Here is a 19,555-nt window from a genome sequence, read left to right on the forward strand (position 1 = left end):
CAGTGCTGAGGGAGCGCTGCACTGTCGGAGATGCCATCTTTTGGATGAGATGTTAAACCAAGGCCCCATTTGGCCCTTCAGGCACTATTTCGAAGAAGAGCAGGGGAGTTATCCCCAGTGTTCGGGCCAATATTTATCCCTCAATCAATATAACAAACAGATTATCTGGTCATTATCACATTGTTGTTTGTGGGAATTTACTGTGTGTAAGTTGGCTGCCACGTTTCCCACATTACAACAGTGACTATCCAAAAGTACTTCATTGGCTGTAAAGTGCTTTGAGACGTCCGGTGATCGTGAAAGGCGCTATATGAATGCAAGTCTTTCTCTTTCTCTTTTTAGTGCAAAGTAGAATGTCACTGTTCATAAGTTAGAGCTTTAATAACCTGTTAAAGTTGCACTATTTTAAAAGTGTGTGTAATAGTGATTGACAATTAGGTGCCGCTTGTATTTTAGTAAATTCCTTGTCAAATCAGATTTGCAAACTGTAGAAAAGAGATTCAGCAACAACAATTTATCTGTTTTTCTATTTTGAATCAAATAATGAATTTGGCACCTTGCCTTGCTAGTTTTGGAAATCTTCACAATAGTAACACCAGCCTAAGGCATATAGTTTTATATGAAGCAGTTCCAATACAGGAGCCAATTTTCCTGTATGTGTGCTCAACAATACTTGAAGTGTAATGTGCCTGTCGTACCAGAGGAGCACAGCTTTCCTAATCTGGATCATTTGCATAGCCTGGCTACTGATGCAGGCTCACCTCCTGCCAAGGCCTTGCATTGCCTGGGTCTGAAGATCATGGAGGAAGTAACAGCTTCAAAGACTAGAAGCTGGAGAGAAAATAACTCTGCCTTCAGCTGTCTAGGCCTTAAGCTTTGGAATTCCCTCCCTAAACCTGTCTCTCTTCTCTTTAAGATGTTCCTTAAAATCTACTCCTTATATCTCTGCATGTGGCTCGGTGTCAATTTTTTTTTGATAATGCTCCTGTAAAGAGCCTTTGGATGTTTCACTACATTAAAGGTGCTATATTAATGCAAGTTCTTGTTGCCGGTGCCACTTTCGATCTTTGACCTGTCCAAGAGCGCTACACACCCTCCGATCCACAGGGTCCTAGAGGCAGGCCCTTATGCTGGGTTTCTTCAGATGCCCATACACTGGCACCCAACAGATGGATTAACAGCAAACTGAAGTGGGAAGCTGGGACTGCCCCATTCGTTTACATGGTAAATTTGGCCCAGTGATCTACTTTGGGGGAGCCACAGGAAATAAAGGGAGCGGATATCTGACTTAATGGGAGAAAAATCTTTTGCGCCCACAAACGGGTGCTCAGAACAATCCCGGCACCTGAATGGATAGGCACGAGGCGCACCTAATATTGGACCTTGGGCCTCATTATCATTGGAGCTGCAGACACCTAATGGGCTTCCCACCGGAGAAGAGGCTTTGACGATCGGGCTGCTGCACTGCCGGCAACAGCCCTCAATAAAGTCTTTAATGTGAGGTGGGGGTGGGGATGGGGGGAGGGTAGCAGTGGCTATGATCATGGAGGATGGCGATTGTGGAGGTTGAGGTCACAATCTTGGGGAACGTTGAGGTTGCAATGGGAGGGGGAGTGAGCGGTGGCCAGAAGCGGCCCGTGTGGATTTAATATCAAGCCAGAAGATGCACTTCTGCTCTTCTCAACTTCACATTCAGGTAGGTACTTTTAATAATCTTACTCTGATGGAGGCTTGCAGCAGTCCCTTTAAGGACCATCTGTTCGGCCGCAGGTAGACCTGGTTTTCCTGAATGCAGCCTTGGGGCTGCACAGGATTTTGCACAGGATGCCTCAAACAGGCGTTGGGGCTCCTTAGTAGCATAAGCAAAGGGCCTACCAACTATTTTGGGCGCAAAACTACTATGGCGGGCAGTAATGAATGCCCGCTTTTGGCCGGCCATATTGAAGCCTTAAATGTTTGTTTAGTGTCCCAAAAATGGACATGGTGTCATCAAATTCCTTGGCCACCACTTCTTCCAATCCTGGGGCTTGCCAATTTCCTCGGTGCAGTGAATTGGAAAATCTGCCTTGCTAAGTCACGCAGTGGAGCATCATGGTGACTTCCCAATCTCAACTCTGCCACTGTGTGTAGGTGCTGAGCAGAGGTCCTGTTCTGCCCCACAGGGAGGGAGGGAAAAGCCGAGGGCCAGTTGCCACAGGCTTCTCTTGCGTGTTTTGCTGTGGCCACCTTCGAATGTAGCTGGCACGGGCAGGGAGCACATGTAGAGTTTGCCGTCTTGACCAAGGAACAAATGTGATGCAACAAGACAGCCGAGAGAAATGGATTTGGAAAATAAATTGTCTAGAAAAAAAAAAGTGCAGTTAGTTTTCACATTCTTGGAAAAAAAATTCTGTGGAAAAACAATGGAAATGCCCAATAAAGGAAAATGATAAATCTTTGTGATTTTAAAATTGTGGTGGACGGTAAGATTCCCAACTTGGAATGCCAGTGACGGTATGTTGAGAGTTTCACAGTAATTTGTTTGTTTTCCACAGATGGATGAGATAAAGAGCAAAGACAGAGTCATTTTTGCCCTGGAGAAGGATCTCGGTGTTCAAGCAGGCCATACTCAGAAGCTAATTCTTCAGAAGGAAGCTCTCGATGAGCAACTAGTGCAGGTGAAAGAAGCTGAGCGCTACCACAGCAGCCCCAAGCGGGAATTTCCAAGTGCTGCTGGGGACACCTCAGACCTGATTGGGACTCACGTAAGGACCACTATATATTTCAATGAAATACAGTCTTTCAGCTGCTGATTTATATATGGTTTTGCCTGTTAATGACACTGTGTAATCTGGGAATAATACTCATTGTGTAGATCCTTTTCACAGGATGGGTAATTCCCTGGCAAGTTGCCTCTTTTAGCAACGTTGCTAATAAATGATAGTGTACTATTAGTATTGTGATTGATCTTCTATCTGTAATCTTGAAACTTTCATCAATTCATTTGTGCTGGGTAAAGAGTAAAGCAGGGAGTGGATGTTTTAAAGTTAATGTCCAGATTTATTTTAGTTTCAGTCTCATTAATCTTTGCTTCAGTATCTTTCAAACCAAGGTATTTCTCCCCCCACCCCCCAAGGTGAACATAGATCTGGCTGTCACACTGTACGCAAACCTTCACCATGATCAATGATTAGTTAATGAAAAGTAGAGCTAGCTCACTATGAGGTAGTGAAGAAGTTAAGCTATGTTGAATATTTGAGCTCTTCAAAGCCCATATTGTGACAATCCAGACAACATCCTAAATGGCTTGCTGTCTATTTGGGCTCTAGCTTCTTAAGTTATGAGGTGTCAAAATGGGGTGTGGGGGAGGGGGGCGGGGTGTGGTGGGGGAGCTGCTGCAGCAAATATCCAGTTCCAGATAGTTTTAACGTGCCTTGAGAATTGTGAATGTAGTGCAGGTTGAGCCTCCCTTATCCAGAACTCACTTTATCCGGAACCACCCCTGGTCTGGAACCATTCCCGGCCACCGGGTGGTGCATGCGCAGAACTCCGACATGAACAAATTGAAGTCCTTCCTTGCTGCTGACTCCTGCAATCGCTGGCCTGACCCCGCGATCCTCCGCGCCCTCCCCCTCCATGTTCTCTCTGCCACGCTCCCAGCCCCAAGCCAGCCAGCCCCGACATCCCCTTGCTCAGTACCTGTACCATCCAATTTAATATGACCACCCCTCGTCCGGAAAAATCCCTTATCCAGAACAGGCCAGGTCCCGAGGGTTCTGGATAAGGGAGGTTCAACCTGTTGTAACATCCAGTGGTGAATATCAACCTTAAATTATTTATTGATACTATCAAATTACAAAAGGTGCCATTTGTGATGATAATATAGTTCTCAAAATGTTAATGTATTTGTAGTTTTTTTTTACACATAGCAATCAACCAAGGTTTTGCAATCTTTTCAAATATGTTGTATTATTTACAGATTAAACCATTAAAGGAGCAGTATTCCTTAAAGGGGAACTTTAGTGTCAGGGTAAGTACAATGAATGATGTGTACTTACCTTTACATTAGTCCTTTAGTATTTGGGGTAAGTACCGAAATTACATGTACTTATCGCTACATTGATCATTTAATGTAGAGCTAAGTACAAGAAACAATGTGTACTTGCCTCTACATGGATCATTTATTATTGGGATAAGTCCAATGATCTGTACTTACCCCAACAATGTGTGCACCAATGCATTTTGTTTTTTCATACATTCACAATTGCAGAGCAGCTCTGTGAAGCCCTGTGTATAACTATTTTAGTGGACTAGATGTGCTGTGTCACACAACAAAGAGAACTGTAGGCCACAAGTTTGCCCCATTGGCCATTTACAGATCTCCGTTGTCCCGTTATGAAGTGTTTCAAACATAGACCAAGTTCTCTCCACAGTGAGAGTCTTTTCCATCAAGTCTCCGGTACCATCACCAGCAATATATGAATGGCATAAGATACGGAAGAAGGTCGTGTGCAATCTTTTCAGTGGAGACTCAGAGAGAAAAATACAAGAACCATTTTTTAAAATATGTATATCATGTCGAGCACTGTAGCATTCCTCCTGTCCTGGCTGCAAATGTTGAATCTAGCAGTCTGACTGCTTCTCAGCCTCCAGCTGGATTTATAATCAGCGTGGTAATATTACTATACATCTGTCATTTGAAGTGGTTTGTGGGGAGATGAGATTAGTGATTCATTTACCTAATTAAATATATAAAAATATATTTTGAAAGTGAAATATTGGTTTTAAAAATAATCTGAGGATGAATAAAAATTAGAAATAACACAGCTTTTAATCTTAAGTAAAATGAGATAAAAGATTTAAAAATATGTAATGTTCTCTTTTTACTAATATAATACAAAATAATTGAATTTTAATAGGATATTTGGTGTGGGTATATAGGTTTCTAAGTCTTGCTCTCCTATCACACTGACCTCTCTGACCTCCATTAGCACCCCATCCCCCAATGTGTTAACTCTAAAATATTTCTTTGACACCCATCCGTTGCCTTAATTGCCAATATCACCAACTCTGAGTCCCAGTGTTCACTCTCTGTTCTGCGGACACATCAGTGGCAGAGCACGCAGCCATCACACCCCTCCACCCTAGAATTAATCTTCCTAATCTTTCTGGCCTGCTACTTGCTACTTTCCCTGCCTTCAAAAGCGTCCTCAAGACCCTACTTTTGACAGCCTTCAGTCACCTCCCCAACTTCACCCTCTTCCTGTTGTGGTCCTCTTTGTAACTGTCAGCTAAGATCAACAACAACAGCTTCCATTTAAATAGCGCCTTTAACATAAGAACATAAGAAATAGGAGCAGGAGTAGGCCATACGGGCCCTCGAGCCTGCTCCGCCATTCAATAAGATCATGGCTGATCATCGACCTCAACTCCACTTTCCTGCCCGATCACCATATCCCTTGATTCCCCTTGACACCCCCCCCCCCCACCTCCCTCCCAAATCTATCTATCTCAGCCTTGAATATATTCAGAGACTCAGCATCTACAGCCCTCTGGAGATTTCCAAAGATTCACAACCCTCTGGGTGAAGAAATTCCTCCTCATCTCTGTCTTAAATGGCCTACCCCTTAGGAGCTGTGCCCCCTAGTTCTCGACACACCAGCCAGGGGAAATAACCTCTCAGCATCTAACTTGTCAATTCCCTTCAGAATCTTGTATGTTTCAATGAGATCAGCTCTCATTCTTCTAAACTCCAGAGAGTATAGGCCCATTCTACACAATCTCTCATCATAAGACAGCCCTCTCATCCCAGGAATCAATCTAGTGAACTTTGTTGCACCGCCTCCAAGGCAAGTATATCTTTCCTTAGATAAGACCGAAACTGTGCCCGGTACTTCAGGTGTGGTCTCACCAAGGCCCTGTACAATTGTAGCAAGACTTCCTTACTCTTATACTCCAACCCTCTTCCAATAAAGGACAATGTGCCATTTACCTTAATTATTGCTTACATGCTAGCTTTCTGTGTTTCTTGCACAAGGACATCCAAATCTTTCTGAACACCAACATGTAAAAGTTTCTCACCATTTAAAAAATATTCTGTTTTTCTATTCTTCCTACCAAAGTGAATAACCTAACACTTCCTTATATTATACTCCATCTGCCACCTTACTGCCCACTCACTTAGTTTATCTTTATCCCTTTGCAGATGCTTTGTGTTCTCCTCACAGCTTACTGTCCCACCTAGCTTTGTATCGTCAGCAAACTTGGATGCATTACACTCAGTCTCTTCATCTAGGTCATTAATATAGATTGGAAATAGCTGAGACCCCAGCACTGAATCTTGTGGCACCCTACTAATTACAGTCTGCCAACCTGAAAAAGACCCGTTTATCCCTACACTCGGGTTTCTGTCCATTAACCAATCCTCTATCCATGCTAATATATTACCTCCAATCCCATGAGCCCTTATCTTGTGTAATAACCTTTTATGTGGCACCTTATTGAAAGCCTTTTGGAAATCAAAATATACTACATCCCCTTTATCTACCCTGGTAGTTACATCCTCAAAAAACTCTAATATATTTGTAAAACACAATTTCCCTTTCATAAAACCATGTTGAATCTGCCTAATTATGTTATGATTTTCTAAGTACCCTGATGCCACTTCCTTAACAATGGATTCCAGCATTTTCCTGATGACTGATGTCAGGCTAACTGGCCTGTAACAACCTGTTTTCTCTTTCCTTCCTTTCTTGAATAGTGGTGTTACATTTGCGACCTTCCAATCTGCTGGGACTGTTCTAGAATCTAGGGAATTTCGAAAGATCAAAACCAATGCATCCACTATCTCTGCAGCCACCTCTTTTAGAACCCTAGGATATAAGCCGTCAGGGCCAGGGGATTTGTTGGTTTTTAGTCGCATTAATTTATCTCGTACTTTTTCTTTGATATTAATTACATTAAGTTCTTCACCCTCATTAGACCCTTGATTCCCCACCATTTTAGATATGCATTTTGCGTCTTCTACTGTAAAGACAGATGCAATATATTTTTTTAACATTTTCTTATTCCCCCAAATAATTTCTCCTGTCTCAGTCTCTAAGGGACCAATGTTTACTTATGCTACTCTCTTCCTTTTACATACTTGTAGAAGCTCTTGCCGTCTGTTTTTATATTTCTTGCTAGTTTTCTCTCATGGTCTATTTATTTTTCTGTTCATCAATTTTTTGGTCATCCTTTATTGGTTTCTGAAACTCTCCCAATCCTCAGGCTTACTACTATTCTTTGCAACATTATAAGCTTCTTCTTTCAATCTAATGCTATCCTTAACTTCTTTAGTTAGCCACGGATGGATCACTTTTCCTATGGAGTTTTTATTTCTCAATGGAATGTATTTTTTTGGAAATTATGAAATATTTCTTTAAATGCTAACCACTGCTTATCTACTGCCATACATTTTAATCTATTTTTCCAATCTACCTTAGCCAACTCACCCATCATACCTATGTAATTGGCTTTATTTAAGTTTAAGACTCTCGTTTCGGACTTGGGCAAATCACTCTCAGAAGTAATGTTATATTCTATTGTATTATGATCACTCTGCCCCAGAGGATCCTTTACAATGAGATTTCTAATTAACCCCGTCTCATTACACAATACAAGATCTAAAATAGCCTGTTCCCTGGTTGGTTCCATGACCTATTGTTCTAAGAAACTGTCCCAAATGCATTCCATGAACTCGTCCTCCAGACTACCTTTGCCAATTTGATCTGTCCAGTTTATATGAAGACTAAAGTCCCCCACGATTATTGCATTACCTTTGTTACAAGCTCCTGCTATTTCTTGATTAATATTCTGTCCAATGATATAGCTACTGTTAAGGGCTTATATGCTACTCCTGTGCAGTGCAGTAAAGCACCTTCCATTGGGATTATAAAGCCCAAATTGTTGTGGTTTTCTATTGCTTAATAAACCCAATTTATAATCCTACAGTTTTTAAAGCTTTACCCTTTTGAAGGAATTATGACCCTAATTGAGATGTGCAAAGTATATGTTATTTATTTACATCTGTGACTGGTTAGAAGAAAAGAAAGACTTGCATTTATATAGTGTTTTATGACCATCGGACATCTTAAAGTGCTTTACAGTCCATGAAATTCTTTTTGAAGTGTAGTCACTATTGTAATATAGGAAACATGGCAGTTAATTTGCACACAGCAAGCTCCCATAAACAGCAATGTGATAATGACCAGATAAACTGTTTTAGTGATGTTAATTGAGGGATAAATATTGGCTAGGACACCGGGGAGAACTCCCTGTTCTTCTTCGAAATAGTACCATGAGATCTTTTTTGTCCACATGAGAGAGCAGACAGGGCCTCAGTTTAACATCTCATCCGAAAGATGGCACTTCCAACAGTACAGCACTCCCTCAGCACTGCACTGGAATGTCAGCCTAGATTTTTATGTTCAAGTGCTTGGAGTGGGACTTGAACCCACAACCTTCTGACTCAGGTGAGCTCAGCTGACACCATGAGAGGATGGTCATATCTCACTGTTGCTAATCTACCTATTCTGTTTATGCCACACTTCAAATATTTTGAAGTAATATTTTTGTAAAAACTATTAATTTTAATATCACATTAGAGAACTTCCAGCAGATTACATGAGCTACTTGTTGCTAGGGTTCAAATAGCTTGGGTACCCAAAAAACTAGGATTCACATTTGCTGCCCTCAGTATAATAGGAACATAGGAACAGGAGTAGGTCATTCAGTCCTTCGAACCTGTTGCACCATTCAATTAGATCATGGCTGATCTGTACCTTTAATCCATTTACCTGCCTTGTTTCCATATTCTTTAATACCATTAGCTAACAAATATTGATCAATCTCAGTTTTGAAATTTTCAATTGACCTAGCCACAACATCTTTTGAGGGCATTGTTCCTGATTTCCACTACACTTATCCTCAAAATTCGGCATTGTAATCTGTTGTCATGGTGGTAGCTTACATTTCTAGTTCCTTAACTCATCTCAATTATTTTTTTAAATTTTAAAATCTCAGCTCCCCCAATGGTTGACTGGGTAAACGGACCACCCAGTGTAGCAATGAGCCATATGCAGCAGAAGGTCCCAGATTTGAGTCCCAATCTGTGCTGAGCTAGCTGGGCAATGGAACACTTTCCATATCGGCACTGTGTCAGCATTGAGGATTCCCAGGTAAGTTATGTTATGATTGGTATCAATGAAGCCCACTGGCCTAACAGATTTCCTTAGCCCAGCCTCAAAAAGGCACTTCCGACTGCAGCACTAAGATATTCCATTTCTCACCCCAGCCATTGCGTTAGCTTCTCTGAGTAAGATTATCTATTAAGGGTAGGTTTATGCCATGAGTTCATGCCCACAAAGAACTGGACTACCAACGTTTATTTTACTTGAAACCCTAGGGAGGGGCGAAATTTGTTTTTGGCCCGTTTCCAATGCTAAATGGGCGCAGGAAACAATCCCTGTGCCAGTAGAGGCTGGCTCGAAGGCCTGATCGAAATTGGGCCTTGGGCCTCATCTGAATATTTGGGGTAAGCAGCCAGTTCCTCCAGAGACATCTTCCCTATGGCGACAGAGCCAATTTGGGCCACCTGCCTCGCCAGCAGTGACCCTCGGGTAAATCTTGGTGGGAAAAGGAGAAAAGGAAGGGTGATCGATTGCAGGCTGGCATCGGCTCTCAGGAGTGCTGTGGAGGTTTTTTTTTAACAAAAGAATACATTACCTTTTTGGTGGCGGCCATTTGAAAGGCCTCACCTGCTCCTGACAAAGCTGAGCAGAGCCAGTGCCTGGTCTGCACAAGGCAGCCCAATTTCAATACTTAAACAGGCATTTAGCATCTCAATAGCATTTGCAAGGGGGCCTAATCGTCTGTTTAAGGTGGCAGCCAGGGATGCCTGAAAAATCGCCCAACCCAGTATGGAATGGGATGTCTTTCAGTTGTCCTTGGGACATTCTACTTCAAAATTGTTACATTTTGCTCCCATTGGCCGTCTAGAAAACGGCACAACAAAGACCAATTTCTCATTATTCATCCAAAAATAGTGTGACTCTCCATTTATTATTTGGGTTGTACGTGTCCCTGGGACTGGGCACTGGTGTAATTCTGTTTCCAATGAGGCATATTTTTATACCAAAATCATTGAATATCTTCTTTGGCATTTACATGTAACAGATGTTGATGTGCTTTTTAAAAAAATAACTAAAACATCACTTGCTTTCTTACTGTAAATCCTCCATTAGGAACCACAGCTGGATGAAAGGGATGTGCGGCGATTCCAGTTAAAGATCTCTGAACTGAATGCTGTGATTCGAAAGCTCGAAGACCGAAACACTTTGCTAGCAGACGAAAGGAATGAATTGGTAAACCCGCTAACTGGCGTCTCATTCACTTTCGTAAATGAATAAGCCCTGCAAGTAACTGTTGCTGTGCTTAGTGTATTTTCTTCTACCAGGAGATAAATAAAAAACGAACCGAGAATTTGAAGTAAATAACCATAAAGAATTTATCTGCTATGTAACTAATTCAGGCAAAGTTAATGATTGCACATAACAAGTAAGCTGTGATAATTCCAGTGAATTTACTGCAGATGTAGAAAGCTTTTTGCTATAATTTACCACAGGTGACTTTGAATTATTTTCCCAGTTGAAACGTGTTCGAGAGACGGAGAGTCAGTTGAAACCACTCGTAGAAAAGAACAAACGTCTCACTAAGAAGAATGAAGACATCATGCAGTCCATACAGAGGATGGAAGATAAGTTAAAAAAAGTGACCAGAGAACATGCAGAAATGGTACAAATTGCAAACCCATTTCAGTTGATTTTTTAGAAATCAGAGCACAATTTAACTTACACAGCAAGTATGATTGATATTGGCCCATAATTTGCTGTCAAAATAATCACGAGGTTATTGGAGCGCGTTGTTATTTATGCGCAAATGTTACAGCAACTTCAGGCGAGGGCCGGATGCGCGGTTAGATGCAGAAATCCAAAAATTGCTGTTCAAGTTGTGCCATTCCACCATCACCTTCGCGAAAATGGCATCTCGCTGTCTGTCTCACCATTAACAGTGTGACATTGTTGTGTGGTAGACACAAACTAAACTCACCACAGAAAATTTGTGTCTTGCCTATTTCAGACTTAACTACCCGTTTAACATTGTGTTAAGTGTTAATTACTGCCTGTTAACCCCGCTGGCACTGAAAATTAACCATGTGTGCCATCTCATTCCTTCAGGTTTTAATTGTAGATTTTAGAAAATTAACATTTTAAATTGGAAAAACCATTTTTTTAATTTTCCTTTCTGTCTTTTTATCTCTCTCCCACTCTCTTAATCCAATCTTTCTTTCTCTTATTTCTCTTTCTGTACCTGATTTGACATTGAATTCACCCACTCTAATTTGCACTTCCTTCTCAATCCTTGCATTGCTAATCTCTCAATCCTTCAATCTGATTGGTTAAGGAGATACACGGTTCCTTGCCCTGTTCACTCAGGTCTCTTTCCCTCACTGCGACGTTATCAGCTCACACTACTTGACACGCAAAAAAAATTTCAACCTCAACATGCAAGGGCAAGTCTAACTATAACAGCAGATGTCGTTAGATTCACTCCTACAGCAGATTATGGCCCATGGGATCCGAGATGATAATGGTCTCTCTTTCTGTGACACATTTCCAATGGGAAGGAATTCTGAACATAAAATGCTACAAGTAATTATTTGAAATGTTGCTTTTGACTTCATAGGATGACAACTATTTTATTTAGAAACATGTGAAGTTCTCCATGTTAGCTTATATTAAACTAAATACAGGTTGGACTTCCTTTATCCGGCACCACTCTGCGTCCGGCATGATTCTGGCTGCCAGGGGCACATGCTCAGGACGCGGTCGACCTCCACCCTGACTTTGAGGCTGCTCCGACACTCGGCCTGCTGGGGCTGCTCAGACACCCGTCGGGGCCTCACTGACATTCGGCCCGCCGACACTTCGGGCCTGCCCGGGGCGCCAACCTCCTCCCCCTGCCCCCCACCCCCAACCTCGGGCCGCTGACCTCCCCTCATCTGGCAAAATCCCTTATTCGGCACAGGCCAGGTCCCGAGGGTGCAGATAAGGAAGGTTCAACCTGTAGTTTCATTTTTTCTCACTGTATTGCTGGAGTGTTTGACCAAAAGTTGCAAATGATCTCCTGTATGCTCAATGGAATGCACAAATAGACTGTCTAACCTGACAATTTCCTCCCTCCCCTCCACAGTGATGTGCAATATTTAGACAGATTTGCAGGGTTATTGTAGAGGCTATGGAAATGATTGCAATACTCTGTATAGTTGCAAAAGAATTGACTCCATGTTGAGCTGATTTATACATAAGAATCTGAAGTTAATCCAGTTCAAGCCAATTTGAATTCAGCTACATTTTCTTTCTTTCTTAATTACTTGGGGGGAGGGTGGGTTGCATAGAATTATCTTGAAGTCTACTCGGGCAAGACCTGTGATGTAGGGGAAGGAGCATTGTGAGGTCTGAGTCAGCCTCTGGTGCTTCACTGGGTGTAGGGGAGAAGGAATAATACATGCTATTTGTCAGTTTATAGATGATGTTTACCGTGGCAAGATTACACACCAGCCTTAAAAAAAAAATCACACTTGCGATCTGATGGATCACCATTTTGGCCCCTCTGAATCTGAAAGCAAAGTCTAAACTTATTGAGGAATTATATTCTACTAAACTTCCCTTTCTTGCCATACGTCTGACCCACCAGTTTTAAAGTATTAAACAAAGTAACCAGGAGCAAGTGAAATATATTAGTATTGATGTTGATCTCTCCCTTCGTAACAGTTAATATCATGGGAAATTTAGTAGAATGTACTTAATTATTACCATTAATGATTTGCCTACTTTTAAGAATATGAGAAATTGAGACAGTTTAATTATTTGGATAGTTTAAAATATGAGTGTGTTAAATACATGTTTTGTTTGCTTGGCAGAAGGAAAAGTTATCTTCACAAGGGCAGTTGAGACGACATACTTCACTGAATGATCTGAGCCAAGCGCAAGATGAGCAAGAAATAGAATTCTTGAGACTTCAGATTGTCGAGCAACAACATATTATTGACGAGTTAACAATGGTGAGATATTTTGTAATTGCTCCCGTCCATGCAGTATGAATTTCAGTTGCTGATGGTGTACCATTAGCGATGCAATTACTAGCTGCACTAGTATCATTAATCAATCAACAGATCACTAAATTTCTTAATAGAAATTCTTCCTCCAATTCTATTTCCAAGATTGATGGCAGACTTTGGTACCTTCCAAAGCTGTGAGTGTGATTGCTTAATTTAAGAGTGCAGTGCACTGGCACTTTTGCATTAATGTAAAGTGGTTTTGGATAGGCATCAATACAAAAGTAAATGGGCCGTATTTTGCGGCCCCTACGGGTGCGTATGGGTACACTGCGCATGTGCTCAAATCTTCTTGACAGATCCTCCGCATCCCCGGGAAAAGGGCATTTGTGGGCAGAGAGTTGGGCTATTTGCTCAACCTCTGCCCAGCGAATGACTGTGAAATTCTTAGGCCTGGTAAAATATATTTTTTTCATTCATTTAAACATTAAAACACATGAAAAATAAGGTATGATTTTTTTAAATGTTATTTTTCAAAACATTACATTTTTGTTTTAAATGTTTTAATTATATTTCAATTCATTTTAAATATGTAATGTTTTAAAAATGTATTTGTTATGTTAAATGTGTTTTTTATGTGATCCCCATTCATGCTTATGGGGGTTTCTGTACATACATCCCCTTCTTTCATTGGTTGGGCCGGCCTACACGATCCCAGAGGAGCCTGCGAACCACGTGTTCCCTTGGGATAGGTGGGCCTCTGTGCATGTCTGCGCATAGAGGCCTAGGAGCGCGAGTCTCCATGGATCCTGAGGCAGAAGGTAAGTTCGTAGATTTTTTGCCAGTCTGACGCATCCGCCCACGGGATGCCTTCGACCGCAAATTCTGGTCCAATGTGTAAATGGGAATTAGATTCAAGTCATGAGGTATGTTCCCAGGTCATCCGTTTTATTTTGCATTGAATGCAATATAACTTCAACCTAAAAGGAAAATTCATTCCAGTATTTAGGCAATAAATCTGTATGGATGTTTAATAATTAGGGTGGTTATATTTTGTTACAAGCTAAAATACATGAAACCATATATCCATGTATTGCAGGCAAGATTAAGATCAGCCTCTAAAATGTAGATCTTGAAAGACTTCAATTTGGAAAGTAAGTCAAAATTGGTAACTGAATGACAGGTGATTTTAAGTTCTGTTAAGAACCAACACCTTATTCATAAGGAGATGCTGTAGTGTTTACATTGGTAATCAACTCACTTTCAAAGTCTTCTGGGGCAGGGACGTTGCCATAGGAGCAGTGATTGGATAATTTAACTGGACTCCCAACGAAATATAAAATAAATCAGAAAATGCTGAAAATACTCAGCAGGTCAGGCAGCATTTGTGGAGCGAGAAACAGAGTTACCGTTTCAGATCGCTAACCTTTTGTCAGGAATATAGAATTAGATGTTTCTGGGCCCTGTGTGGATTGAGCCTCCAGGTGGGAAAAGAGTAAGACATAGGGCTGGATTGTCGAGTTTTAGCGATTTCACCCGTTTTCGGGTGCAAATTGCGGCAAAAAGGAAAATTTAGCACTGGGCTAGCATTAGTGCCAGAGCACACAACTTTCGCCGAATGAAAGTTGACAAGCGGCGTTAGTGCGAACTCCAGTGTTGCAAAAGCATCTTTGTGCGCCGGAGCCAAAGTATCCGGCACTAAAGAAAATCGCCCGTTCTGCGCATGTGCCAATTTTTTTTTTCTTCCTGCGCTTCTGGTGTGCTGTCTGCTCGCAAATGTTAATGCAGGGTGTGGCCACGTACATGCACAGTACATGCAAGGCTGAATCAACCATTTTAAAATTGGATTTTGATCATGGAGGAGGAGGATTGCAGACTGCGTGCCAGACGATTTAGCCAAGTGGCTAACGAATCTCTCGTGGGAGCTGTTGATAGAAGATGGCAGGAATTGCATTGGAGGAGTGGATCTAGACCCCTGCCATCGATTTTAAATTGAATATGGAGGGAAATCACTGAGGAGGTCTCTGCCTCAGACACAGTGGCCAGGAGTGGAAATGATGCCGAAAAAAGTTCAATGATCTTTCGAGGGTCGTTTGAGTGAGTACAATTTTTATTGATGCACTCTTTCATTACTTCAATTATAAATCTGACACACTATTTACTCTCATGCTGTTGCTGTCTCTCAGCACTCTGTGGGTTGCCTCCTAAAATGCATGACACATATGTAGGCTTAATTTGGCACCCTATTTGCCATGAATGATCTTTACACATTATTAAGATTGCTTTCTGAGATCTCATAAGATGTTTCCACACTTCGATGTCCACCTGATGAACCACGTGCAACTTCCAAGGCCATTAAACAGAGGACTCTATTACATTCAGACAGTATGATATAAGTGCTATCTGTGTGCCACAAAAGCAGATGGACCCTGAGGGTAAGTCGTGCACACTCCCGGGCTGGTTGGGGCAATGTGATGACGTATCTGTGGACTAGGGTCGGGGCAATGTGCTGCAGTGTCTGTGGACTAGGGTCGGGGCAATGTGCTGCAGTGTCTGTGGACTAGGGTCGGGGCAATGTGCTGCAGTGTCTGTGGACTAGGGTCGGGGCAATGTGATGCAGTGTCTGTGGACTAGGGTCGGGGCAATGTGATGCAGTGTCTGTGGACTAGGGTCGGGGCAATGTGCTGCAGTGTCTGTGGACTAGGGACGGGGCAATGTGATGCAGTGTCTGTGGACTAGGGTCGGGGCAATGTGCTGCAGTGTCTGTGGGCTAGGGTCGGGGCAATGTGCTGCAGTGTCTGTGGACTAGGGTCGGGGCAATGTGCTGCAGTGTCTGTGGACTAGGGACGGGGCAATGTGATGCAGTGTCTGTGGACTAGGGTCGGGGCAATGTGCTGCAGTGTCTGTGGACTAGGGTCGGGGCAATGTGCTGCAGTGTCTGTGGACTAGGGTCGGGGCAATGTGCTGCAGTGTCTGTGGACTAGGGACGGGGCAATGTGATGCAGTGTCTGTGGACTAGGGTCGGGGCAATGTGCTGCAGTGTCTGTGGACTAGGGTCGGGGCAATGTGATGCAGTGTCTGTGGACTAGGGTCGGGGCAATGTGATGCAGTGTCTGTGGACTAGGGTCGGGGCAATGTGATGCAGTGTCTGTGGACTAGGGTCGGGGCAATGTGCTGCAGTGTCTGTGGGCTAGGGTTGGGGCAATGTGCTGCAGTGTCTGTGGACTAGGGTTGGGGCAATGTGATGCAGTGTCTGTGGACTAGGGTTGGGGCAATGTGATGCAGTGTCTATGGACTAGATATAATGGAGTAGCGGCGGTACTTCAAATGGGCCTGTGTCATGCGACCTTCCTTATGTCACCCCACCCCCTCCCCTGCTGCTAACCATTCATCTGTTGCTTTCTACTTCCAGATGACCAGCCAGAGGCACCGCATCCCTCAACACAGCAACACTCCATGTCAGGCCATCATGTGGAGGAAGAGGAGGAGGAGGAGGAAGAACAAGAGGAGGAGTTTACTGATCAGCTGACTCCGGGGCAGATGCAATCTACCCCTCTTTTTCCACCAGCCTCGTCTGAGGACGATGATGTAACTTACTTGAGGGTTGACATCTCCGAGGCTCCTGGAACTAATGGCGTGCAGCAACGTAGTTCTGGGGTCGAATCCTGTATGCCATCTCTCCGGAGGGTGAGTCGGCAAAGTCGGTCTGCTGACAGACAGGCAGACGTGGAACTGGACATGGTGGGACTGTACAGGGGAGAGCATCCAGCTCACCTTGATGTCTTGAGTAGGATTCCCGCGACCAACGAGAATCTCACTGCGACCATTATGGAGGTAGTTGGTGCGAGCTGTGAGGCCATCAGTGCCCACACGAGGCTGGTGGCCCCCAGCAGTGACACTGGAGTCCCGGAGAGTGTGGCGCGAATCCTTGCCGAATATGGTGCATCACAGGCACAAGCTCTGCTTCAGCTTAGGCAGGTGATGCAGTCCATAAACCCTCCCGCCACACTCTCTGCGTCCCCCACTGCGTTCTGCACACCCAGACCCACACCACCTGTGACTGTCGACGCCGATGAAGAGGCTCGCCAGTCAGAAGTCGGGCCTTCCATGCCACTAGTTGGTCCAGTGTGTCCCCAGACGGTGTCTTCAATGTCTCTTGCCCCAACACAGCAGGACTCTGGCAGCCTTGCTGCACGCCAACTTGGGTAGGAACATCAGACGAGGGAGGGGAATAAGGGTAAGGGGGAGAAAGAGCCAGTGGTAAAAGGTAGGGATTGCTGCATTATGTTCTGCATTCTGTTGTTTATAATGTTGTTGTTGTTGTTGAAGATCCATCATGATACATCATAGGCAGTCCCTCGGAATCGAGGAAGACTTGCTTCCACTCCCAAAGTGAGTTCTCAGGTGGCTGAACAGTCCAATACAAGAGCCACAGACCCTGTCACAGGTGAGACAGAGATTCGTCGAGGGAAGGGGTGGGTGGGGCTGGTTTGCCACGCGCTTCTTCCACTTTCTGCGCTTGACCTCTTCACGCTCTTTGCGTTGAGACTCGAAGAACTCAACGCCCTCCTGGATGCACTTTCTCCACCTTGGGCGGTCTTCGGCCAGGGTCTCCCAGGTGTCAGTGGTGATGTCGCACTTTACCAGGGAGGCTTTGAGGGTGTCCTTGTAACGCTTCCGCTGCCCACCTTTGGCTCGTTTACTACGAAGGAGCTCCGCATAAAGCATTGGCTTCGGGAGTCTCGTATCTGACATGCGAGCTATGTGGCCTTCCCAGCGAAGCTGATCGAGTGTGGTCAGTGCTTCAATACTGGGGATATTAGCCTGGTCGAGGACACTGATGTTGGTGCGCCTGTCCTCCCAGGGGATCCGCAGGATCTTGCAGAGACATCGTTGGTGATATGTCTCCAGCGACTTGAATAATCATACAGATGGACGCAGATAATTTATGTTATTTTATTAAAGTTTAAAAGGGCCCGAAATTGGTGGCAGCTAAGTTCCGCCCAACTACCTCCCAAAGGACAGCTGAGATCCTGACGGTACTTTGGGCGGAAGTTTCATGGAAAAATCTTGGAAAGACCGCCCGTTGGCAAAAGTGGGACTTACGTGCTGAATCTGGGCGGCAGCGGGCGGTAGCTCCCATTCTCGCCGGCAAATGTAATCCTCAGTAAAGTACCGCCGAGTATTGAGTCGGGCCCGGAGAGGGGGGAACTGATGAAATTAAAAATTTTCACAAAAAAACACTAGAAATCCTTCAGGAGATCCCTCCTCCTGAATCCCTGCAAAAAAACAATAAAGAAGAGAAGTGGACTAGCCTTTTTTTTTTTCAGGTCTTCTTACTTACCATTGAGATTAGACCTGCCTCCATGCGGCAGTCTCTTCCCCTGCTGGAGTGGAGGACCGCCCGGACCAAACTGGCAGCTCGGCGGGCGGGAGGACTCTTGCACACGTTGCACGCTGGCGCACGCCAGTGGGCGGTCCCCAGAGGTCTTCTCTCCCTGCCGGCGGGAGGCCTCCACCAAACTCACTCAGTGGGGAGACCGCCCAGAAACCTCGGCGGCAGCAGATGGTAAGTCCACCAATTTCGGCCCCAAAGTTTCAAAATTACATTAACAAAGTTATAAAAGTTTACAATGTTTCATAAATTCTTTTATTCACCTTAACCATTCCTCTTTTGCAGAATAAGAGGGGGATTAGTCAACATGGTGAGATAGCGTGGCCAGGCAACAGTCAAATGTGCCGTTCACTCTTCAAGCAAAGCGTTCAATTATGAGCTGCTGATGTAAGGCTCTTGCAGCGGCAAAATTTCCACGATGCCTCCCCTGTGGTTGTGGTGGTGGTGGTGACATGGGTTCCTCGCCAGGCTCCTCTTCCTTGTCTTCCTCCTCCCCAACGCCCCCTCCCACTCTTCCCCCCCTCTCCTGAGGTGGTCCTGCAATCCCCATTGGCAAACCCTGTCCCCTCATGATGGCTAAGTTGTGTAGCATGGAGCACACCACAATGAAGTCAGAGACCTGCTGAGAGGAGTATTGCAGGCAGCCTCCAGAGTGGTCCAGGCATCAGAAGCGCTGCTTGAGCACTCCAATTGATTGTTCGACGATGTTGCGTGTGGCTGCATGGCTCTCATTAAAGTGATACTCGGCTTCTGTCTGAGGGTTCCGGAAAAGGTCATGAGCCAGGTGGCAAGGCCGTAACCTTTGTCCCCCCAGCATCCAGCTCTGGCCTTGTGGTTAATGCTGAAACATGTGTGAGACACTGCTCTCACGCAAGATGAAAGCATCATGGATGCTCCCTGGATATTGAGCATTGACTGCCATGATGCGCTGACTATGGTCACAGACGTTCTTACATTGATGGAGTGGAATCTCTTTCAGTTTCAGTAAACCTCTGGATTCTGTAAAGGTGCTCGCAGAGCGATGT

The 19,555-nt window shown here is 44.1% G+C and overlaps 1 protein-coding gene across 1 annotated transcript in view; it reads left to right on the forward strand.

Annotated features, from left to right (window-relative positions):
* LOC139234861 (janus kinase and microtubule-interacting protein 1-like) overlaps positions 1–19,555 on the forward strand; it is a 278,764-nt gene that overhangs the window by 177,908 nt on the left and 81,301 nt on the right. The window contains exons 4-7 of the mRNA XM_070865638.1: positions 2,535–2,744; positions 10,263–10,382; positions 10,666–10,812; positions 13,001–13,141. Of these exons, the coding sequence (XP_070721739.1) occupies positions 2,535–2,744; positions 10,263–10,382; positions 10,666–10,812; positions 13,001–13,141 (618 nt within the window). The remainder of the gene's footprint in view (positions 1–2,534; positions 2,745–10,262; positions 10,383–10,665; positions 10,813–13,000; positions 13,142–19,555) is intronic.

Source organism: Pristiophorus japonicus, chromosome 2, assembly GCF_044704955.1.
Source record: "Pristiophorus japonicus isolate sPriJap1 chromosome 2, sPriJap1.hap1, whole genome shotgun sequence".
In the NCBI taxonomy this organism is placed as follows: Eukaryota; Metazoa; Chordata; class Chondrichthyes; family Pristiophoridae; genus Pristiophorus; species Pristiophorus japonicus.